At 36.0% G+C, this 26,368-nt stretch overlaps 1 protein-coding gene and 1 long non-coding RNA gene across 2 annotated transcripts in view; both read right to left on the reverse strand.

Moving 5' to 3' along the window:
* LOC146464178 (CUB and peptidase domain-containing protein 1-like) overlaps window positions 1-26,252 on the reverse strand; it is a 26,695-nt gene extending 443 nt beyond the window's left edge. The window contains exons 1-2 of the mRNA XM_085130131.1: window positions 26,044-26,252; window positions 25,310-25,601 (exon numbers count right to left, since the gene is read on the reverse strand). Coding sequence (XP_084986257.1) covers window positions 25,310-25,534 — 225 coding nt within the window. The 5' untranslated portion in view covers window positions 25,535-25,601; window positions 26,044-26,252. The remainder of the gene's footprint in view (window positions 1-25,309; window positions 25,602-26,043) is intronic.
* Window positions 22,242-25,014, reverse strand: LOC146464179 (uncharacterized). Its single transcript, XR_014868591.1, has 2 exons — window positions 24,641-25,014; window positions 22,242-22,301 (listed from the first exon to the last, which is right to left on the reverse strand). It is a non-coding gene; the product is annotated as an uncharacterized LOC146464179 (long non-coding RNA).
* Window positions 26,253-26,368: the final 116 nt, after the last annotated feature.

Below are 26,368 nucleotides of genomic sequence, written 5' to 3' on the forward strand. Positions count from 1 at the left end.
GAGCAGTGTATTGTAGTTATCTACCATATGTTGTATTTGTTATTAGCGGAGCTCTCGCGCGCGCCGCAGGCGCGCGCAGCGGAGCCCCATAGCTAAGAGAATTTGGTAACCCGTGAACGCGAGAAATTTTGGTTTGGTTATGACGTCACTGTCCGTCCGGCGTACGTCCGTCCGTACGTCCTTCCGCCCCTCTATGTAAGCCATTGTGAAATGCCACAGTCAACCTGTGTGGTAACCCGCGTTTTTCTTGTTTTTCGGCGGGAAGTTGCATCGCCAACTGCGTTTTAGAAAAAAAAAAAGCAAAACATAATTTTAAAGACGACAAAATACAAAGTCAATTTATGTGTCCGACAGCGGGAGAAACAGCAAGACGTATAGCGGTGGAGGAAACAAATTGACTGGCACGTCATCAGAATCTTGAAGTGAAACCATTTTACTCCGATCCGGCGCTAGGAAACGTTGGACTTTTCCTCTAGAAGTGAAACGTTTCGTCCACTTGACGTTGTAAAACAAACGACAAAAATCAACAATGGAATAAAAAGACTGATTATTCTCAGAAGAGGCGAGTATATTCATGTGATCTTGTTGACAAAACTTTGCTGGATTGCTATCCGTATCGTGCAAGATCTTGTTTTCTTGCAGTGTTGACACGCCGTGTAATTTAAACTTGAGCTTAATATTGCTAACTTAAGAGCAGTCTTTTGAGCTCATTTTTTTTCGGTCCATGTTTAAAATTTCCCTTGGAGTTTTATTTTTTAATCTCATCCGATCTCCTCCAAATTTTACCTTTCCACAGCGGGAGAAAGAGTAAGACTACGCGCGGCGGGAATTTACATGAAGGGGGCATTGATCATAAACAGCAGGCGCCGTGAGTCTTGAAGGGGCAACCCTAAAAACCGGAACGGTGGAAAGGCAGAAAATCACCCCAAATCCAAGAACACGGAACGGGTAAGGGTTAGGGTCAAGGTTACAGTTTATTTGGGGTGATTTCCGCCGTTCTATGCTTTAGGATTTGTAGTGATTTTCCACCATTCCGCCGTTCCACCGTTCCTGCTTTTAGCGTCGCCGATCGTGAAGTGAATCATTTTACTCCGATCCGGCGCGACGAGAAGTTGGATTTTTCCTCTTCATTCTTGAAGTGAAACGTTTCGCTCACTTAACGCTGTAAAACGAACGAAAAAATCAGCAATTGAATAAAGGGACTGGCTATTCTCAGAAGAGGCAAGTTCATGTATATTCATGTGATTTTGTAGACAAAACTTTGCTCATTTGCGGCTGTTTTGCAATAAATTGATTTCTTGCTGTGTTGACACGCAGTTAATACTGCTAACTTCAGAGTTTTCCTTTTAGCTCATTTTTTTTTTTTTCGGTTCATGTTCATTATTTCGATCCCTTGGCGTTTTATTTGCTAATCTGGTCCAATTTTGCTTTCCAACAGCGGGAAAAAGAGCAAGGCGAATAGCGGCGAAAAAGGACTGTTCTAGAGGCAGCACATTATAAACAGCGGATCTGATCCTCGAAGAAACGTTGGATTTTTCCTCTTGAAGTGAAACTTTTTGCTCAGTTAACGTTGTAAAACGAACGAAAAAAACAGCAATGGAATAAAAGGACTGGTTATTTCCAAAGAGGCGAGTATATTTAAGCTTAAGTGTTATATGTGATTTTGTTGACAAAACTTTGCTGTCGACTTTTGCAAGTTATTTTTTGGCAGTGTTCACACTGCAACATGTTTAACTTAAGCTACTGCTAACTTCAGAAAAGTCTCTTGAGCTCATTTTTCGGTCCATGTTCGTTATTTCCCCTGGAGTTTTATTTTCTAATCTCATTCCTTTTTGCTTCATGTAAGAAAATTTGATTCTCACTGGTTAAATAGTCAGTGAAACAAACGTCTCGTTAAACACTTTGTTGTCGTTATATAGCTAGCATAAACTACTGACAAGTTTTTCTCGCATATATTTCTAATTTTTGCATTTATTTCTGACAATCTTCACAGAGAACAAACACAAATACTTTAAAGGATAGGATATGCCTTTTCAAAGAACGTTAAAAGCGAATGTAAAATTAGTCATTAGTGTGACCTCATTTTCATCATAATATCAAGCGTACGCAGAATTTGTTCGCTTGTTTGTGCAAATTTTTGAAGATCGTCATTTAGTTTATCTCTGTTCTGATTGTTGTGAATTATCCCAGTTTTTTTTTTCATTTATTACTCCAGGTTACATGTATATTTTAAGTCTGTTTCATGGTCAGTGTAGCCTTTTTCTCTGAGGTTTATGGTTGATCAACAAAATTTGCCTAAGACAGTGACAGTTCGCCTCAATCATCTTTAAAACTAAAAAGAATGATAACAACAAAATAATACTTTGAGCGTGAAGAAAACTATCAAAACTCGATAAATAGCCAATCCCGTCCTGAATATTTTCCTGTACAGTGTACGTAATATTTTGATATTTTTTTGTAACCCCCACTCACATCCATGTAGCTTTAAGAATGTCAGTTCTGCTGAAATGGGTTCTCGGGTTTCAAGAGGACACCTTACTTACTACATGTACACCTTAATGTATCTTATTGTATAGCCGATAGTATTTTTATTTGCATGAGGCCGAGTAGAATTAAGGTTTAATTTTCAAGCGGCAGGGGTATTTTGCAGAACACCAAATGTTGAATCTATAGAAGTCCTTTAATGCATTATGGCTGCCATAACAACAAATTAAAGCTAACTGTCTGTATAATCAGTGTTAGCCCTAAACAGAAAAGAAATGTGCTTATAAGACCTTCATAACTTTGTTTGTTGCTTAATAGGTGTCTTGCGTTCAAGCGATGCAGAGCGTCAGTTTTAAACTGTGGATACCTAACCCCCACATCAAATTAGCTTATATAGAGCCGGCTTATTAAACTATACCAAGAATTTTGAAATAAAATGAATTGTCGAATTTTTAGCGCTGTTTTCTTGAATCAATTTTTTCACTTGAAGGGGGCACTTGCTAAAACTCAAATGGAATTTGTTTGTTTACCTTCAATTTTGGACAGTAGCTAGTTTAACATATAAGGAACAAAGACCTGTCGCCAATTTTTTCTTTTGAAATATTTTTTCTCCAAGTGATTTTTATACGAACACTTCACATTTCTTTAATGGTATTTCGAAAATGTTCTGTAACTTTTCACTGCAATTTAATATCACAGAACGCAGACATGTTTTTTTTGCGCTTTGGGTGTACCGGAAACTGAGGAGCAAATTAAATTAGCGAAAAACAAAATTCACTTGACTTGTAGCCGTTTAAAAGGTGATTCGGATGCTCACATTTAGAGGTGGTAAAAAATTCGACAATTCATTTAATTTCAAAATTCTTGATATAGTTTAATTTAGCCAGCTCTATAAGCTTTAATTTGATATAGGGGTTTACATCTACAGTTTAAACCGGACATGCTACATTGCTTTGACGTGAAAGACCCCTAAAGGACTATACGGTAACCTTACTGCTAAACTGTTATAGGTGGCGTAAAATGCAACATTCGGCGTTCAGCATTCTGCAAAATACCCCTTCCAGTTAACAACTAACAATATTCTAAGTACTTTTCTATACTATTTAGGGTTAAGCGATTTACCAATAATTATTGACTGCAGTGTGTCCACTTCTAGTGCTGCACTTTTTATTTGCCGGCAATGGTATTCACACTCACTATCATCATTCTCACTCAGCATCCCCTCAGCTTTACTGCACCATGTTTCACCCACAACAACAGTGTCGTCAGCTCTCCACCTTTTTTATCATGATAATCAGATGTGGGTTTGTTAGCTTGTAAAAGACGCTGGCCTGGGACTTTCATTGTCGCTAATGTCTGTCCCCTTTGCTTCTTGTAGATGACTGGTTATTAGCACAATCCTTTTCATTTTTCAATTTTTTTCTTGTATGGAAGGGAGTGTTTTTTCAAGAGAGTGTTAAGTTAAAAAAAAAAGAGATTTTAACCCTCCAGATAGTAGTAACTCTTCCCAATTGTTGTCCTCATTCTCTGTTTCATCGCTTCTCAATGGTTGCTTGACTTTGCAAATCTTTGGACAAATGGAGATGTTTTGAATGCACTTTAGGTATATTTTCACTAGCTCCTCAGAAACCACAAAAACCACAAACTATAGTAGAAGAAAAGTCTGCAATTTCTGTCGCTCTGTTCAGCTTTCCTTCATTGAAGGAATTAGGCATAAAGTCATCAACAGTACTGGTCATGCTGTTCCATCTAAAGAAGTAGCCGGAGATTCAAAGACATTTTAATTTGTACCTTAACTTCTCTTTATCCAGGAAAGGGCATGGAATTCTGCCCATTATGGAGCCAGCCAACCATTTTCACATGAAGCACACTGCTGCTCTTTCTTAACCTTGCAGGTGTCTTTGACAATTTCCATGTATAACTCTAGCCACAAATTGTTGCAAAATAATAATTATAGCCAGGTACATGTTTTTTTGAACTTTCAGATGCCTTCAAGTAATCTTGATTAGCTGGGTCCTGTTGAAAAAAAAAACCTGCCTTCTCCTCCCTCTCTGTTACAAATTCCCTTATGTAATCTGACAACAGGTGCATCGTCAATGTGCAACGCTATGTCATGCATGAGCAACCCTCCATGCATTTCTTTTTATTCTTTATCTTCGTAATTTCATAGTGAGTTAGTCACAGTCGTCTTCTAAATTTCTTGGTCTGATTTGTCATGAAATCTTTGAAAATATTCCATTTTATAGAACCGCCATTGGTAATGGCATCTCAGCCACCTGCAGGATTAGTCCTTTCCAGCCAGCTTCCCCCCAGTCACTGCTTTCGTGTGCTCGATGAATCCTGATGTGGTAATCAGACTTGCAAATTCTGGACAATTCGGCATCTCGTAAACCTGACCTCATCAAACAATAGCATTATCCAAAACGTGAACTTAGGGAAAAATTTAAAAATCATCATAGGCCCCCATCTGCTTAAATTATGAACCCTCACTTAGGAGTGTTTTAAGATTTGCCACTGCCTGGGCACAAAAGCCATGCACAGAGGGTGTAACCTTTACTGGTAGGTTTAGATCTTGTGTTTTAGCTGTAGCAAAAAATAAATTGATGTAAGCTTTTTATTTACCATCACAGATCATGACAGATGTGATGCAAACACAGTTTGGCTCATGAATCACTTTGTTAATGGACGTTCTTGTTGAGGCAGTTCATAAACTTGTAAATCATCCATTCTTGTGTGAAAGTTTTTGTGCACTTTTTCCATCAAGGGATAGATCCAGTTGTGTATTAAATTGTTTACCTTTTGATAAATGTTGATGTGATAGCAGGAACCAAATTGAATGGGCACTCACTGAGCATATAAAATTTTTCTTCAGCAGTAAAGATTTTAATTAGTTGGCCAGGCAGGGCTATTGCTCTAGCATGTTGTGTACAACAGAGATTGGCCACTGGATGTCTGGGCCTACAATAGCTGCACGTTAAGCAACAGTTAGCACTGTCACTCAATCATTCTTATATTATAACTATTCAATTGATGGAGGCTACAGAAATATGCTGATCAAGGGGCATTCCCTGTATACTTTACGGTGCAACGAACTCAACTGGGGCCACCCAACATTGATCAGCCAATCATAGGTCATGTTTACAACAAAGGAGTCTGGCTTTGGTAGTTGGTAAACCAATCAAAAACGAGAACATGTCTTTAAAGTTCAAAGTGTCGGTTTTATCGGTGGCCCCGGTTGAGTTTGTTGCACTGTCTGTAAGACAAAACCTCACCTTACCTTTGGTTAAATATATATATTTTTTACAAAGCCTGAATATCAGCTGTTTCCCATCTCTCACCAATCATCTAGAGAGGAGATGACTGATATTCAGGCCATGTTTAATGCAACCAGACCCTGGCTTCTTTTGAAGACTGTGATTTAACAGATACAAGGTCAAACTTCTTATCAGCCATCTCTTTGTATTGAAAGAAAAATTTAAAAAAACTTGGTAGTGGGTAATGAATTATGAAATATGTACAGTTATTTATTTTTACAGTGCAATCTTAGTTATTTGAACTCTCAATGTTTTTCAGCACTCCCAATTCTTCAAGAACAAATAGTTGTTAAAATTCTCTTGGATTTGCTTCAGTCAGTTTTTTGCCTCCTATTTTTTGAACAAAATTCATTTTCACTAGGAAGTTAAAAAAAATTGGTAGAGTACTTCCACTGAAGTGATTGCCACATAACATTATTATAAAAATGTTAATATACCAAGTAAATTGTTTTCTTTTACTTACTTTTGAATATCCAATAATAACTGTTAATTTTCATGGGTTTTGTGACATGCAGTAACCAGTGCTACAGTTTTCTACACCTTATCACATAGTCTGGTATAACTTTTTCAGTAACATTTAAGGAAAAACACTAGGTAAATATTATTTCCCTTTTCCATTCTGTCCAGGGTTTATGTAAAATCTTTATTTATATGAAAATAGTTTAATCCACTTATTGTTTTGGAGAATAAAGTGATATAATGCTTTTAATTTGCAAATTATATTTCAAGCAAAGTATATGTTGTACATCATTTTGTGAATTCAGAAGAGTACTATTGCTGTACATGCACTCAACTCTCCTTAGGCACTCTTGTTCCTTCTATTTTTTTCTCTCGGAAAAACAGGATGATGAAAATTAAAGTAAGGAATATTTTTTAGAGAATGCTTATTAAAATTAATGTTATGATACATGGTAGGTATTTTGCCGTGTAAAAATGAATGGGACTTCTCAGATGAGGTGCTATCCATAAACTGGAGTGATGAGTCTGCAGGAGTGAAGTGTTTAGCGGTCTAATGACTTCTTAAATTGGGATTTTGCTTGTAAGGACAAAAGGTTAATCGGTTGGAGCAAGGCCTGCTCCTTAATTGAGAAACCAGAGAATAAAATCTGCGGTGTAAATTTTTGTGGTGGAACGAAACCGCTTAGTTTTCTGTTCAGTGTTACCTCAGTAAGGAATTGTGGTCCATGAAAGGTAAAGAAAAACTCTTTGATGGACTAAAACCTATGACCCCAGGATTTTTTTATCACTGATGGACCAAAATTAAGGACGGTGCCTACTAATACCGAAGTATTTTTGTTTGGTTTATAACTATGCGGGAAAAGCAGATGTTAGCAAGGGCTATTGGAATCTAAACAGAAAATTGGGGGTAACCATGCATTTTTCAGAGATAACTAAGCAATAATATCTCTAAAAAGCGCCAAAATATAAAGCAATGTATGGGATTTTTTCCTAAATTGACGCCTAATTATTTCTGAAAAATGCATGGTTACCCCCAATTTTCTTATGAGATACCAAAAGCATTTGTCAAGTTCTGCTTTCTCCGTATCATGGGTTTTAAACCGCACAAAAATATTCCTGTATTAGGTAGTAGGCACCACCCATAGGAATCTCGAGATGCGCAGAACGTATGCGCAGTAACAATAGTAGGCACGGTCCTTAATCTCCTTACTAGGGTAATGCAAAATTTAAGTGGTTTCCTTCCCACACAGAAATTTACACTCCAAGGATAATTCCCTGATTTCTCAGTTGTATAGTCAGTACTGCACAACACAAAATTTCATTATCCCTTAATTGTTGTGTTATTTCCAACTTTACTCCAAGTTAACTCTCGTGTAGCAAAGTGTAGAAAAACTGCTGGGGATAACCGGCTCCCATAACTGCCTGATGGATTTTTTTTTGGTAAAGATTTTGACAGCGACAGTAGAGGATTTATACACAATTGTTATTTGATTCTATGTCAAACAATTGACTAACTTAATTTAAAACCAGGTACAAATGACTAGGGACTGAAAAAAAAATTTTTCCCTGGAATAATTAGACTTACGACATTTATTGCATTCAACATAGAAAGAACACACTCCTTACACAGATTGGAGTTGAGATTGTGTGGGAGAACCAAAGTTGATTGCCATGAATGAAAGGATATTGGGACATACATGTGTATATCTGGCAACCCCTGTAGATTTTGCAGGGGCAGATGACATCATCACCAAATTGGCAAAGGAGAGAACCTACGCTAGGATCAAGTTTATCAAACGCACTCTCTGATCCACTTTTGATTATTACTAGTTTCCATATATACAAAGTAACAAAAGGAATTCACAAGTGATTGTTGTTTTGACTTTACAATATCAAGAATTAGAGGCAGCCAATTACTGCTGTGGTTTCTCTGAACAAAACGGTATCACTTTGCACTCTCAAAACAATGGAACTAATGTGATTGACAGGAAGTTATGAAAGGTTCCTGTTTTCCTATCCCTACCGAAACAAATGGGAAAAATTATACAGCATTCTTAGATTAACTTAAGAGCAAGAAAGACATCTTGACTCCCTTGTAAATTAATATCAGTTGCATGGAACTGACCATTTAGTTTGAGTTTATACAAAAACCAAAATAAGCACACAAGAATAGCTATCAACCTGGGAATAACAGAAATTTTTAAAAATGAGCTTTTCAATCTAATTTATTGAATTAATGAGCTACAACCGTGCAATAAGAAAATATAAAAATGGCACAAAGCTAATTTGACTTGAAATATTTCTCCTGTATTCAAACATCTCCAATGCGCATCTCCCTCAAACAGAACCTAAACATAAAAAAAATCATTCAATTTGACTAGAAAAAGATGAAATTTTAAATATTTTGTAAATCCTTATAACTTATAATGACTCGTTTTTCAATTGCTCTACGGTGTACCAGTTTGGAACGATCTCGTAGTATTAGTAGACCACATGAATTCATATAACAACACTGGCCTACTATTGTCCGTATTAGCTTGCAATTTTAATATTATCTTGATTAAAGATTTCTTTTAGGAAATTGCTCCCTCGTCAGAAAAAAAACAACAACACTACAAACAGTTTAAAGGTGTGTATGCATACATAAAGATTTGAAGTTATCTTACCTCCTTGATTGACGGAGCTGTCGGACCTTTCGCTTTCCACCGACACAGCAAAACCCCTTCTACTTTTGACATTTAAGCTTATCACACTAACAGTTTTCCTTCAAATCTGCTGTCAAAACGGAACATTTCCACACAGTCGTGCAGGAAAATAAGATGAGGCGTAGGAAAAATTCGATGCTTCCAAACCTGAAAACTTATGCAGAAATTAATCATTTTTTTTATCCACCATCCTAATACAGGAAGATGTCTGAACACTGCTTCTTTTATCCTGTTTTATCCAAATCTCTAGAAGCAAAGACTAGAAAAGACAACTACAGTAAATCGCCTCTTCGCTCGCGTTACCCTTATCCAGGGTAGGTACTTCATATATGGTAATTATTATGTCCTCAAATAATTACCATATATGAAGTACCTACCTTATCCAGCGCCCGTTCCGCTGGATAAGGGTAATGCGGGCTCTGAGAACATGATTGCCGCCATTTTTTAAATGAAGAATCTGGGTACTAGGAGTCCAGGATCAGGAATCGGAAGACCTTAGATAACATAGTCTCCTTCGCAGCCGTTATAAGTGTCGTCACGCTACGCTCCGTGGGGAGGAGCGTTGCGTGACGACCCTTATAACGGCTGCGAAGGAGACTATAGATAACAAGGACTGCAAACCAGATTTCGAGAGCCCAGCGCTTTTCGCGAAAACATGGTTTGGTGGGGGTGCCAATTCTCGCAAGCCCACAAACCTGGTTCCAATCCTTGTTATTTAAGGATTATGGATTTTCCTAGGAATTTCATTCCCATTCAAAAACGCGCGTGGGCTCTGTGGACGAGATTGGGGTACAAGTGCAAAGATCAACCAATCACCAACCCTTGCTCGGTGAAAGGAAAATTAAGAAAAAATGCCCTCTGTTGCAAAAAATCAGCCTTAAATAATTGTGCTCTCTATATTACCAGGAGCCGATGATCATGGGCTCCTGGTATTACATTGTTGATGGGGAGTTTGCTGCATAATTATGTATTAAAAATATATATAACTTTAGAAAGGATGAGGAACTACGTCCATACGATAAGCAGATTTCTATAAATGCTATCCAAAAAAAATTGGAGCTCCGCTTTTACGCTTGGCTAAATATATATATTACTTTCTCCGTCTAGTTTTGTAGTACGCCTGCATTTGTCTGAAACCACGCCTGCAAACGTTTTTACATATCCAGCACATTTAGCCCTTAGTTAATTTTTATAGTTTCATTTGTTTTCACGCGAGCATTTCAATTTAAAATTTTAGAGTCAGAGCGAATCGTTAGTCCAGTTTTCAAAATAAACAGTAAAACTGGATGAAGTTAAATGAAAACAACTTTTCAAGCAATGTTTGACGGTTACGCTAACATTAAATAATCTAGATCTGGGGAAGGGGAGGGAAGGATTCTGCCCACGGCGACTTTGAACCTGAATAACTTTTTTTATATTTGCCCAAAAACCATGAAACTTCAGGGGTTTTTCGAAAATTTATCTGGGAAAAATTTGTTGTGGTCGATTAGTGTTCATGAATTTGATGTTATCGTTGCAACCAATTTTTGACAGGCATTTTTTTCAGAAAATGAAAAATCCCTTCTTAAAATGAAGAAAAATTGCTTTTCTTACGGTATATCCGTATCTTTTTTTGTTTTTGTAGCTCATATTAGTGGCACTTTCCTAGAAGTTGTGGAAAAATCCACAAATCTAAGACGGCTGATCCAAGATGTCCGCCATTTGGCAAGCGTGACGTTATTACCACGTTGTATGACAACATCGGTTGAGAAAAGATAACATCGGCCTAAGGGAGGTGACGTCATCGGGTTATTCTTCGGAGCAGCCACGATCCGAGATCCGATTATACCGGAAATTGACCTGCGTTCACTCTCTTTTAGTAGTAATGGCGGACGACGTCGGTGAAATAAAGACATCGAACGTTTGTTAGGATTCGTTATGGTAGAATACAGAGTTCTTTCTACTTTCGTTTCCCGGCGTATGAACACTGATCTCAAGGATTTTACGCTCGATTTGTGGAAGAAACGTGGAACTATGAAAACAGTCAAGATTTGCACAAGTAACATCGACCTACGAGAGGTTAACATCGACCTAAGGGAGGTACGTTTTAGAGCACTACGTTTGTATCGTATGTGTTATACTGGCACAATCGTATACATGGAAAGCTTATTTGCAGCATTAAAGCTTACAATCTTGCAGGGACTTTTCTAATCGTTGACCTGAGTGTCATTTGAAACTCATAACATCCACCTACAGGAGGTTAACATCTACCTAAGGGAGGTAGAGTAGCCTACAGTGTACATTTTATAGTTTATGTTTTATAATAGTCAATTCATACGCATATAAGCTTACACTCTAGCAGGGAAACTCGGGATCATAAGTAGCTTTTCTATCATTGACTTGAATTTCATAATTTTCATTTTTACCAACTCATAAACATAACATCCACCTACAGGAGGTAAACATCTACCTAAGGGAGGTTATGGTATTATAATAAGGAAGGATGGACTTGAAGAAAGCTTACGAATCTTAAGGGGCTTTTGCACTTCGTGTACATGCCGTTTTAGAATAAATTTATTTATAAAGAATTATTATTATTATTATTATTATTATTATTATTATTAATAGTTCTTTTCTCAACTTTTAACTTGTAAATAACAATTTCAGCTGCTTGGTATATGTTAATAAAGATTATTATATTTATTATTATTTTAAAAAAAATTATTATTATTATTATTATTATTATTATTATTATTATTATTATTAATAGTTCTTTTCTCAACTTTTAACTTGTAAATAACAATTTCAGCTGCTTGGTATATGTTAATAAAGATTATTAAATTTATTATTATTTTAAAAAAAATAATTATTATTATTATTATTATTATTATTATTATTATTATTATTATTATTATTATTATTATTATTATTATTATTATTATTATTATCAAGAAAGGGGAGCAATATGCCAAAACCATGTCATGGATCAGAAGCCGAATTTCATTTGCACTGTTAAGATCTGCACTCGTGTGTCTTAGAGGTTCTAGGACATTACGAAGAATTCAACGTGACATCAAGAACGGGGACATTGACATTGAAACTGCAGAAGGGGCCATTTGAGAGATGAATATTTTGTTTATGTTTTCTTCTCTTCTTTTTATCAAGTGGAACTGATTTTAAAATGCCGAAATTCATTTTTTTAAAAACTTCATGACATTTGTTTTTTTTTTCTTTTTCTTTACAAAAACATTATGCTTGAAAGTAGTGTCAGTTTCTTTTTTTTTTTTTTTTGCAATCGAATATTTAAAAAAAATTATCATTGAAATTTTGCTTGAAAATATTATCTTTTTTTAATCGAAATGAATTGTAAATTGGTTTTTAATAGCTCTTTTTATATACTTTTAATTTGTAAATATTATTAAATTATTATTAATATTATTATTATTATTATTATTATTATTATTATTATTATTATTATTATTTGAAAAGCCTTTTAATCTTACTAGAATGAGATTAATGAGAGTTTTTTCATTTTTTTTTTATTTACACTCATAACATGGAATATGATACACAATATTCCTACTAAACTATTTACAAGAGTTAATGTGAAGAAGCCTGGGGCTTATTAACTATAGGCTTCCCGGAACTATAGGATAAACCATAGAAGTTAATAGTACTGAATGAAAATTCTAATTAATTTTTTTTAAAAGAAGAAAAAAAAGAAAGAAAGAAAAAAAAGAAAAGGTGTGTAGCTCAATAAAGAGTCAATTTAACTAAGAGAGAAGGAATTTTCTAAGTCTTTTGCCAAACAAACTGATACTTTCACTGTTTTGAATTTCACGACTAAGCGAGTTGAAAAACGTAGGACCTTGAAACCGATTTGAGAATTTTCGAAGATTAGTTCGACAATAAGGTATATAGAAAAGGTTGGAATTTCTTGTATTATAAGAATGTATCTGGCTTGCAAGAGTAAACAGATCACGAAAATAATTTGGAAGTAAGCTTCTTTTAAAAAGATACATAAATTTACCTATGTGGTATAAATAAATGTCAGAGAATTTTAAAATCTCCTGTTCTTTAAAAAGAATACCAGTATGAGCATCAAAAGAAACTTTAGATATTATTCTGATTATCTTCTTTTGCAGAACAATAATCCGATTTAAATTAGACTGATATGTCGATCCCCACACAGAAACACATTAAATTAAGTAAGGGTAAACTAGAAAATAGTACAAGGAGCGTAAGGAGCTTTTGGGAAGGCAAACACTAGACATCAAAATAATACCTATTGATTTTGATATTTTTCTAGGAACACTAAGAATGTGAGGCTTCAATGACAAATGCTCATCGAGGATAACACCTAAAAATACTGTCTCTTTCACACGTTCAATTGCATTGTTGTCAATTTGAATAGATATATCAAGTGTTTTCCTCCTTTGCGGTGGTCTAAAAACCATAAGATTTGATTTTTTAAAGTTAATGGACAGCTTGTTTGCTCGACACCATTGTTAAGCATTTTAGAATTCAAGATTCCAGGAAGCAAGTTAAAATCTTTGTGGGAGAAAAATATGTTTGTATCATCTGCAAAAAGAATAAAATCCACGACCTTTGACACGTTACACAGATCATTTATATAGAGTAGAAAGAGTAGGGGACCTAGTATAGAACCCTGAGGCACTCCGCACTTAATTTCGCAAGACTCCGAACTGACACCATTAAATTCCACATATTGTTTTCTATTGCTTAGATAGCTTTCGAACCCTCTAAGTGAAGTGCCACGAACACCATAATGCTCTAATTTGGAAATCAAAATGTTATGATCAACGGTGTCAAAGGCCTTGGACAAGTCTATAAAAATACCAACTGTGCATTCCTTATTGTCAAATTATGACAGAAGAGATTTTGTCATATAAACAAGCAAGAGCATAAGCGCTAGCGGTGGAGTAATGCTTGCGAAAACCATACTGATTGTCAGAGAGAATGTTATGATTGTTAAGAAACCTTAAAAGACAATTATTGTAAATTACTCTCTCATTGCTTACTACAGTAAATTAACAACATTGGTTTTATTTTATTTCTTTTTAGAATGCAACACTTAAACTGCACAGACCGCTGAAGAAACAGCTGCTACTTCAAAGACACTTATGACTCATTAATTCCACAAAAGACATTGTGTACTCAATTCATACGCATTGAAGCTTACTCTTCAGCAGGGAAACTTGGGATCATAAGGAGCTTTTTTATCATTGACTTGAATTTCATTCTATTTTTACCAAGTGATAACAATTCCACCTACGTATACAGGAGGTAAACATCTACCTGAGGGAGGTTATGATGTTTATAGCACCATGCAAGTATGTATTATAATAGGGAAGAATTGACTTGAAGAAAGCTTATGAATCTTAAGGGGCTTTTGCACTTCGTGCACAAGGCCCTCAAATTTGAATGACAATCCTCTTGATTTAGGTAATTCGCTTACTATCTCGAATTGTAGACAAAAACTTAGAGATTACTTCCAATCAAATTGTGAATTCATGTCCTTTTGAGCTCTTGTATACAGGGCTTAGCTTAATTTAATATTTTATTTGTTATTTATTTAATTTTTTTTCATTTAAGTTATTGTTATTATTACCACTATTCATAACGAGCCAGAGGTTCTTAGCAACGAAAATAAAACTTCGGCACCCCTTGGAGATACCAGGCAATTTGCCTGGTTTCTCCACGGGACGTCAAATAACTCGGAGCATTCCAATGTAATAGAATCCATTCTGGCATTTCTTCTGTCTCGCTTGCGGCGTTAATTTTAACGCGAAAGTGTTATAATCCTTGCGCCTAAAAGTTCTTTTTTGCAAGCTTTTAATTAAATTTCTTTCGAGATATGACGTGTCTGCAAACGGATCCCGCATGACATGTTTTACTGCAGTCTGTTTCGGGGCACGCAACAGTTCAGTAGTGTAATCTTTTCGCAGAAATTCAGATTAATACGTAATGAAAAACGGAATCGTGACTTTAATCGCCCGCCACACAGGAATAGAAGGAGGCAAATATGTCGTTAACACTGGGAACCCTGACTAACTTGGAGATCCTTGGAGATACGGAAAATGTTTCAGCAAAGGAATGTAAATCGATCCGATTAGTTGGCTTATTCGTATGCACACTGCAAATTGTCGGCCTGAGCTTTCTTTTTTTTTTTTTTTACTGATATAGCGCGGGCTTAAGATCTGCTCGATTTATAAATTCTGCTGCTCTTTGACAGATTTCCTTTTTAGCAAGGTTTATACAAGCAGTTCCATTGCGATCAAGTTTTATCAATCGGGTCGATTTCGTCCACTTATTCACTTTCTTGATGTGATAAATCGTTATGTGTAAATCAACTCATGCTAAATCGGCCAAACAAAATTCGGCCCAATAAATCGGCACGCGTGCGTTAACCTTGGGCTCACACAAGTACCAGAAAAGGCTACCAAACAAAATAAGCTAAAATATACTAGTAAAAATAGAGCTGTAACAAGGATAAGACATATTGGATTAAGAAACGTTCTCTGGTTAAAAAGATTAAAAACATGAGCTTTCGGCTATCAAATAAATTGACTAGACGTTATACCCGCTAAGTTTTCTAATATCCCTTTCCTTAGCAGAAGTTTGGTTTTTTGTGGTAATGTTGAGCCTCTTTCACGTCTTGTTTATCGTATTAATGTACGTGGTGGACCCAGACATTGAATTCGCGCCTGTTTGTATTCGAATTTTTATGCTTAAATAAGTCACAACAGACCCTTTGAGCCATACGCATGCCGTTTCACAATCTTTGCATTTTTCTGAATTCTTGAGGTGTTCTTTGACATTTGTGAAGTGATGTCCATAAATGAACGCCAGTGAGATGCATTAAATGTCTGACATCACAAGATGTCCCCTACCGTAAATTCTTACTAAAACGCAAATAATTCTGTCAAACATTTAACAATTATTCCAAGAGCGCGCGCTGGATATGAGATGATAGATAGCCAACGAGGCGCGTAGCGCCGAGTTGGCTATTATTTAAAAATCATCTCATATCCAACAAGCGCAAATGTAATAATTGTTTTATTTAAAAAAATCAAGAAATAATGCTAGATCTTACTGATTTCACTGTGCAAGAATAACAAGCAGACAATTTAATGGTCGCCATTTCTCGTATATACCATGGCCGCTAAGCCAATCAAATCACTCAAATTGCATCTATACAATAATTCAGTTTTTAATACGAAATAATATGAAAACTGACAAGAAGGTCTGTCTAATGTGAAGTACCCAAATTCGGGGTGAGGTGCATCTCTGGACATTTGTGGTACTCAGGGACAAGAAAAAGAAATACGTAAGAAGTCTAAGAAAAGTACGTCGTTCATTTAATAGCTACAGAAGGGGGAGGGGGTGGGGACGTAAAATAAGACCACCAGTTAACGCGTTTAGAGACCAGATAATCCCACACCCATCGCTTGTGGGTTGGGATTTATTGTTTATGCATCAGTCAATTCCAGCTGTGCCCATCCCCCCCCCCCTCCCCGGGCAATAGCGGGGCATTTTCCCACACAGTCCATCCCGGTGGGTCGGGCATTAGCCTTCCACTCAATTACCCCGGGGCATTTGACTATCTCACTTTTTTTCACCCTACGGCATTGTCGCTCCCCTAATGACAAATTCCTTGACAAATACACTAAGTTTCTTAATGAACATGTCTAGATAAGACATAAAATGGGACGCTAGAGCTGTAGAATGACCTATTTTTGCACTAACTACGGGAAACAAGACCCAGCTAGGACTTGATTTGGCCTGAATTAGCTTAGATTTTACTGAAAGTAAGACGAGAAACAAACAAAATAAAACATTTTTTTACATGTTTTAGCTACCACCCCGGGGCATTTGAACAACTATTTTGTCCCGGCGGTGGTGCATTTGCCAGTTAATTTTCAAAAAATCTTAATTTTTGAGGGTCGGTCGGGGAGGGGGGGGGGAGCCTAAAAATATTATATTGCTGCTGTTATATATCCCAGAGCGCTCAAGCATACAGTCATGCTAGGACATCAACCTGGATGGACCAGAAAGATATATAACATCCGCCTAGGTTTATAAATTTCGCCTAAAAAATTTACATTGTTTGTGTTATATATCCCAGAGTGCTCAAGCATACAGTCATGCTAGGACATCAACCTGGATGGACCAGAAAGATATATAACATCCGCCTAGGTTTATAAATTTCGCCTAAAAAATTTGCATTGTCTGTGTTATATATCCCAGAGTGCTCAAGCATACAGTCATGCTAGGACATCAACCTGGATGGACCAGAAAGATATATAACAATCGCCTAGGTTTATAATGTTCGCCTAAAAAATTTGCATTGTCTGTGTTATATATCCCAGAGTGCTCAAGCATACAGTCATGCTAGGACATCAACCTGGATGGACCAGAAAGATATATAACAATCGCCTAGGTTTATAATGTTCGCCTAAAAAATTTGCATTGTCTGTGTTATATATCCCAGAGTGCTCAAGCATACAGTCATGCTAGGACATCAACCTGGATGAACCAGAAATGTATATAACATCCGCCTAGGTTTATAATGTTCGCCTAAAAAATTTACATTCTCTGTGTTATATATCCCAGAGTGCTCAAGCATACAGTCATGCTAGGACATCAACCTGGATGGACCAGAAAGATATATAACAATCGCCTAGGTTTATAATGTTCGCCTAAAAAATTTACATTCTCTGTGTTATATATCCCAGAGTGCTCAAGCATACAGTCATGCTAGGACATCAACCTGGATGAACCAGAAATGAATATAACATCCGCCTAGGTTTATAATGTTCGCCTAAAAAATTTACATTCTCTGTGTTATATATCCCAGAGTGCTCAAGCATACAGTCATGCTAGGACATCAACCTGGATGGACCAGAAAGATATATAACAATCGCCTAGGTTTATAATGTTCGCCTAAAAAATTTGCATTGTCTGTGTTATATATCCCAGAGTGCTCAAGCATACAGTCATGCTAGGACATCAACCTGGATGAACCAGAAATGAATATAACATCCGCCTAGGTTTATAATGTTCGCCTAAAAAATTTACATTCTCTGTGTTATATATCCCAGAGTGCTCAAGCATACAGTCATGCTAGGACATCAACCTGGATGGACCAGAAAGATATATAACAATCGCCTAGGTTTATAATGTTCGCCTAAAAAATTTGCATTGTCTGTGTTATATATCCCAGAGTGCTCAAGCATACAGTCATGCTAGGACATCAACCTGGATGAACCAGAAATGTATATAACAATCGCCTAGGTTTATAATGTTCCCCTAAAAAATTTGCATTGTCTGTGTTATATATCCCAGAGTGCTCAAGCATACAGTCATGCTAGGACATCAACCTGGATGGACCAGAAAGATATATAACAATCGCCTAGGTTTATAATGTTCGCCTAAAAAATTTGCATTGTCTGTGTTATATATCCCAGAGTGCTCAAGCATACAGTCATGCTAGGACATCAACCTGGATGAACCAGAAATGAATATAACATCCGCCTAGGTTTATAATGTTCGCCTAAAAAATTTACATTCTCTGTGTTATATATCCCAGAGTGCTCAAGCATACAGTCATGCTAGGACATCAACCTGGATGGACCAGAAAGATATATAACAATCGCCTAGGTTTATAATGTTCGCCTAAAAAATTTACATTCTCTGTGTTATATATCCCAGAGTGCTCAAGCATACAGTCATGCTAGGACATCAACCTGGACGAACCAGAAATGAATATAACATCCGCCTAGGTTTATAATGTTCGCCTAAAAAATTTACATTCTCTGTGTTATATATCCCAGAGTGCTCAAGCATACAGTCATGCTAGGACATCAACCTGGATGGACCAGAAAGATATATAACAATCGCCTAGGTTTATAATGTTCGCCTAAAAAATTTGCATTGTCTGTGTTATATATCCCAGAGTGCTCAAGCATACAGTCATGCTAGGACATCAACCTGGATGAACCAGAAATGAATATAACATCCGCCTAGGTTTATAATGTTCGCCTAAAAAATTTACATTCTCTGTGTTATATATCCCAGAGTGCTCAAGCATACAGTCATGCTAGGACATCAACCTGGATCGACCAGAAAGATATATAACAACCACCTAGGTTTATAATGTTCGCCTAAAAAATTTACATTCTCTGTGTTATATATCCCAGAGTGCTCAAGCATACAGTCATGCTAGGACATCAACCTGGATGGACCAGAAAGATATATAACAATCGCCTAGGTTTATAATGTTCGCCTAAAAAATTTGCATTGTCTGTGTTATATATCCCAGAGTGCTCAAGCATACAGTCATGCTAGGACATCAACCTGGATGAACCAGAAATGTATATAACATCCGCCTAGGTTTATAATGTTCGCCTAAAAATATTTTATTCTATATATCCCAAAGCGCTCAAGCATACAGTGATGCTTAAGGACTTCAACCTGGCTGAACCAGAAAGGTTATAATTGACATCCGTCTAAGTTTATAATGTGCGCCTAAAAAATCAAATCATTTATGTTATATATCTCACATGAAACACCTGAGCATAGAACAATGTTAGGACTTCACCTTAGATAACCCAGAAGTGGTAATAAAAGTAATATTTGTGTTAGTTTTATTGTTTACAACTGAACAAATTATTTCTACTGTTTACAATGATGCTTCACCCTGGATGGACCAGAAAGGATTCAACATCCGCCTTTCAGGGATAATATTATATTGTTTTTGTTGTATATCCCAGAAGCACTCCTGGATACAGGACCTCAACCCGGGTCAGCCAATAAGGTGTTTCAATACAGTGTTTCTTCAGAATGGCGTCTTAAATAATCCACATGTCTTACCAGAAAGAAATCACTCTACAAAAAATATCAGGATTAAACTAAAATGTCCGCCTGGTTTTACATGCATCTCAAGGTTAAGCTTAATGAGCCGCAATTCAAAGGATATATTGCGCCTGACCTTTACTAAATTCAGTAAAACCATGACCTACAATTTGAGAAAAATAATATTTGGGACTGGATTTTAGTGCTTCGTCTTAGTTCATAACATCTTTTCGACGGACGCTTGAAGTTAATACCGGAACAATTTTTCCGTAAAGAGCAGGTAATTCGTACATCGATATCTTTGAAGCAAAACCGTGATTTGATCTTGATTTCGCAGCAGACCTTGCTTAGTGATCTTTGCTGGTCTTGACCGAAATAAATCGACTGATCAATGCAATAATCGTTATGTTGATTACTTTGGAACTGGGGCGACGGACGACTAACACAACGCTGAATAAAGATGCATATGACAGCTTTTTCTTTGTATAACCTTCGATCTAAAAGCCCGCCATTTTTATCCGCGAACATTTGCCGCTTACGGATTACCTGGCCTTACCTCATGAAATATGCTCGGTGAAACTGACGTCTTACATAATCGCACAATCGAAGAACAACAAACTCTCTCAAGGGCTCACTTGAACACAATTCAAATCCAAGACAGTCGAAAGTTGCCATATAGCTTGTCCATGAGAAAGGGGAAGAGCGAGCTACTTTTCCCAATATGCCACTGCGCTCTTGGTAAGATTTATTTCAACATAAAACAATAATTCCATCCTGCTATGACTTCGTCACCGCAACCTCCAACCGTGAAACCGCAAATGACCGCAAATCGAATACGATGACGGCTACTAAGCAGATTTGTGACGTCACCCCTTAGCAACCAGAATTGGCGAATTTTTTCACATCCGGTTATCTCTGGCTCGTGATGTTAACATTAATATTTATCTATTCTATTTACTTATTTATTTATTTATTTGTAAACTGTAAAGTAATTGCACCATTTTGACCAATCTCCTGTATGAATTGTGCCATATAAGCCCCCGGCTTCGGCATCTCAATATCGATTTATACTTATTACCATGCACTCTCTTGTACTATTATTATAAATAAAGAGCATTATATATTATATTGTCTCAGTTGTTCAATAATTATTGTTTTCAAACAGAAGAGAAAAAAAAAGAGAAAGGTCCAAATTCTCCCATGCCAAAGGTGCAGTGTAAATTCAGTTCAATTTCTCTACCTTAGCCAAATTCAATTCCCTCCTTCCCAGGCATGGTACATGTTCAAATGCCATGTGGAGGGGGGGGGGGGGGGGGGGAAGGCATTTATTTTTTGTTCAAATTTGACTTGTTCTCCAACTCATGACAAAGTTCCACCCGTATTTAGAAGCATGGAGCTTACTTGATAACAAATGACACGTCATGAGCCTAAAACATGAAAATGAAAACATTTAGGGGTGGTCATTTGGATCTTTTGAAAAGCACACTCAAAGGTTCATGGCATGGCTCAATTTCATTTTGACCTTTACTTGAGGTACAGATTTGTTGACTTACAAAATAATAGCTCTTTATGTCATATCTTTTTGACTCAATAGCCATAAAGGTTAGCAACCATAACTGTAATTGAATATGGATATTTGAAAGATACATTTCAATATCAGGTGAAAGATTAAGTAGAAGAAAGACCCTCAGTTATTTTTTTTGGGATTTCCTTTCACAACTGCTTAAGGACGGTGCCTACTGATAGCGAAGTATTTTTGCACGGTTTATCACTATGTGGGAAAGACAGATCTTAGTAGCGGGTATTGAAATCCAAAAAGGAAATTGGGGGTAACCACACATTTTTTAGAGATAACTAAGCAACAATTATTCTAAAAAGCAGCAAAATACAAAGCAATGCATGGCACTTTTTTCCAAATTGAAGCTTTATTATCTCTGAAAAATGCATGGTTTCCCCCCAATTTTGGATACCAAAATCACTTGCTAAGTTCTGCTTTCTCCGCATAGTTTTAAAGTGCGCAAAAATATCCCTGTAATAGTTGGCACCACCCATAGGAATTCCGAGTATCTCCAGATGTGCAGAACGTATGCGCAGTAACAATAGTAGGCACCCTCCTTAAGTTGTAGAAAGGACTTAAAGCATCTTTCTTCCAATTAAACATTACTAAAAAATGTTGGTCATTTTGTATCTTTGCACTCTAAGTGGTACATATATACCAATCTACACAATTTCCTGCCAGAGAGGAACAACATTATGACCATTTGCATCCAATCCACCATTATATGGGAGATCCTCCATCAATTAACCCTACAAACTTGAATAACACATTTTACATAATTTTGCTACATGACGAGAGGTCAAGCTTGACAATAACAGTTCAACAACATCTGTTGTACTTAATGTCTTTTCAGGAATTAATGAGTCATAGGTGTCTTTCAAGTAGCACTTTCTTCAGCGGTCTCAACGGTTTAAGTATTGCATTCTGAAAAGAAATAAAATAAAACCAATATTGTTAATGTACTGTAGTAAGCAGTCAAACAGTCAAACCTCTTGTAACTGATCACAAATTAAATTAAAATAAATTCTGACATATTAAGGGTTATGTTTTTAGAAATGATCTATCATTTCAACAGTCATAAACAGTCACTTCTAGCAAAATTTAATGTGGAAATTACAGGTTGATGGGGTCAACCAAGAAAAAATGACAACAACAACAAGAAAACAATTGCCTTTAATCATCATAACAAGCTATTATGCTATTTTAATGCACCTGCAATTTTTCTATTTAAACCCATAACACCTCTCACAGCAAATTTTTATGGCTGTAAAAGTGTTTCATAAGATAAATATATAAATGGCCCAGTGTAGGTCAGTGTGTTGCCAAAAAATAATATTGATAATATTATGAGTGTAAATAAAAAAATGAGAAAACTCTCATTAATCTCATTCTAGTGAAATTAAATGGCTTTCCAAATAATAATAATTATAATAATAATAATAATTTAAAATAATCTCTTTATTTACATGTTTCAAGAAAATTGCTTATTTACAAGATAAAAGTTAAGTATAAAAAAAGAACTATTAAAACCTATTTACAATAATTATTATTGTGAAACGGATTACTAAGTAAAACTGAGTTTTTTCTTTGAAATGATACCGAAAAGCAAGCGTAAATCGGTTATTTGCAACTAAATGCTAACTTTTTGTTCACAAAAGTGTTGGAAATTTCTTAGAGTCGAATCACAGATAACGCGAGTTTGCAACTTTTCAACCATCCTGAAGTAGACGACTGACAAAAAAGTCACTATTTAAATTCTGGCTTGCGCAGTTTCTGATGTAGTGTCAATGTCAGACATATTGGCTACTCTTCTCTTTCTCCTGGTTCCTCTGAGACACAGCAAGGCTGATCGTAGAATGGCAAAGGATACCTTCGCTCTTAATAATAATAATAATAATAATAATAATATTAATAATAATAATAATTTAATAATATTTACCAGTTAAAAGTACATAAAAAGAGCTATTAAAAACCAATTTACAATTCATGTCGATTAAAAAAAGATAATATTTTCAAGCAAAATTTCAATGATAATTTTTTTTAAATATTCGATTGCAAAAAAAGAAAAAGAAACTGACACTACTTTCAAGCATAATGTTTTTGTAAAGAAAAAGAAAAAAAAACAAATGTCATGAAGTTTTTAAAAAAATGAATTTTGGCATGTTAAAATCAGTTCCACTTGATAAAAAGAAGAGAAGAAAACATAAACAAAATATTCATCTCTCAAATGGCCCCTTCTGCAGTTTCAATGTCAATGTCCCCGTTCTTGATATCACGTTGAATTCTTCGTAATGTCCTAGAACCTCTAAGACACACGAGTGCAGATCTTAACAGTGCAAATGAAATTCGGCTTCTGATCCATGACATGGTTTTGGCATATTGCTCCCCTTTCTTGATAATAATAATAATAATAATAATAATAATAATAATAATAATAATAATAATTTTTTTAAAAATAATAATAAATTTAATAATCTTTATTAACATATACCAAGCAGCTGAAATTGTTATTTACAAGTTAAAAGTTGAGAAAAGAACTATTAATAATAATAATAATAATAATAATAATAATAATAATAATAATTCTTTATAAATAAATTTATTCTAAAACATAAACTATAAAATGTACACTGTAGGCTACTCTACCTCCCTTAGGTAGATGTTAACCTCCTGTAGGTGGATGTTATGAGTTTCAAATAATAATAATAATAATAATAATAATAATAATAATAATAATAGTAATAATAATAATAATAGTAATAATAATAATAATAATTCTTTATAAATAAATTTATTCTAAAACGGCATGTACACGAAGTGCAAAAGCCCCTTAAGATTCGTAAGCTTTCTTCAAGTCCATCCTTCCTTATTATAATACCATAACCTCCCTTAGGTAGATGTTTACCTCCTGTAGGTGGATGTTATGTTTATGAGTTGGTAAAAATGAAAATTATGAAATTCAAGTCAATGATAGAAAAGCTACTTATGATCCCGAGTTTCCCTGCTAGAGTGTAAGCTTATATGCGTATGAATTGACTATTATAAAACATAAACTATAAAATGTACACTGTAGGCTACTCTACCTCCCTTAGGTAGATGTTAACCTCCTGTAGGTGGATGTTATGAGTTTGAAATGACACTCAGGTCAACGATTAGAAAAGTCCCTGCAAGATTGTAAGCTTTAATGCTGCAAATAAGCTTTCCATGTATACGATTGTGCCAGTATAACACATACGATACAAACGTGGTGCTCTAAAACGTACCTCCCTTAGGTCGATGTTAGCCTCCCGTAGGTCCATGTTAACCTCCCTTAGGCCGATGTTATCCTCCAATAGGTCGATGTTACTTGAGCAAATCTTGACTGTTTTCATAGTTCCACGTTTCTTCCACAAATCGAGCGTAAAATCCTTGAGATCAGTGTTCATACGCCGAGAAACGAAAGTAGAAAGAACTCTGTATTCTACCATAACGAATCCTAACAAACGTTCGATGTCTTTATTTCACCGACGTCGTCCGCCATTACTAGTCTTACTACTAAAAGAGAGTGAACGCAGGTCAATTTCCGGTATAATCGGATCTCGGATCGTGGCTGCTCCGAAGAATAACCCGATGCCGTCACCTCCCTTAGGCCGATGTTATCTTTTCTCAACCGACAATATCACTTCCCGTTGCGGACGTCATAGGAGACATTTTTGGACGTATACTATCTATCCTGTAAGCCTCATTTTCATAGCTTCTATAGTTACGAAGGCGGAATCGCCAAAAAATCGAAAAAAAACGCCCACTTTTCTTTCTCTTTCTTCGTCGTTTTCTTCTCAAAATTCACCTTATTTGTAAAGTTTACGCTTTTCTGTAATCAATATTCGAACAAAAGCGGAAGATCAAAAAGAAAAAAAACTTCATGAGATCTTTCAACGTAATTCCCAACTTACCCGCCAACGACTGAAATGTCGAGGAACAACAATGACCTCCAGCTCCTTCAACACTTCTGACATTTCACCATGATGAGAAACTTTACCCCAGCCGGTTTCCCAACAGACAGATCCCAGCGGCAGCTTCTCGGTGGATTCGGGCAGGCAAATGGTACCTACGTGTTCGTTCAAAGTGGCAGGCTGCGTCAGCTTTAGCAAAGCGAAGTCATATCTTGGAGGATGCATGATGCGTTTATTGATAGTGTGAATCTGCTCCTTCCCACTCTTGACATTAATATCGTGTTCACCAAGTCTGCGTGGAGAAACGAAATATCAAGTGTAATCTCTGATACTATAATCAGATACCGAGTAAATTTGATAGCTTTTGAGTGTAAAACTTTGTTTTGTTTGTTTGTTTATTAGTTTGTTTGCTGAACCCTTGTCAGCACACTCCTTTACAGTTCAGGAAATTGAAGCCCTGGTTAAGTTTGTTATGCTCTCGACAGGTTTCGTTTTTTTGGCCTTTCCCACCAGTTACTACTCAGATTTAAAAAGTTCATAAAATTCACTTTCAAACCATGTTTGGGTATGTTTTTCCGACCAAAGCACTTGTAAGTATCCTGTTCTAAAAATCCCACTACTAATATTTTCTCTTTGAAGTAAAACTGTAAGTGGTCCGATAACCACGTCTTCATTTTCGCGTGAATTTCCAAAACAAAAAAATGGCACTGAGGCTATCCCGCGTATGTACTTACGTTAAACGAATAGTCAAAGAATTGAACCATAGATCAACACAGTGAGCTGAGGTGATAACCCACTGTGCAGTTATTAAAGAACCGCTGCAGAACTGCTTGCCATGTTCATGCAGTTGCACGTGCCAGCGCCATTCTCCTGGATCAGCAACTTGCCCACCGACGATTCTTTTGGCCAATTTGACACCACAGCTCACAACTACCACCAGTAAAATAAAACGATAAAAAAAAAGGAAACAACTTAAACTTTTAATAATATTACCTTTCCGCATCTATTTATTTTTCTCAAGTACTTTATGATGAGATACTATAAAAGCTTCTCTTACAG

Source organism: Pavona decussata, unplaced genomic scaffold (assembly GCF_977016875.1).
Source record: "Pavona decussata unplaced genomic scaffold, jaPavDecu1.1 SCAFFOLD_168, whole genome shotgun sequence".
In the NCBI taxonomy this organism is placed as follows: Eukaryota; Metazoa; Cnidaria; class Anthozoa; order Scleractinia; family Agariciidae; genus Pavona; species Pavona decussata.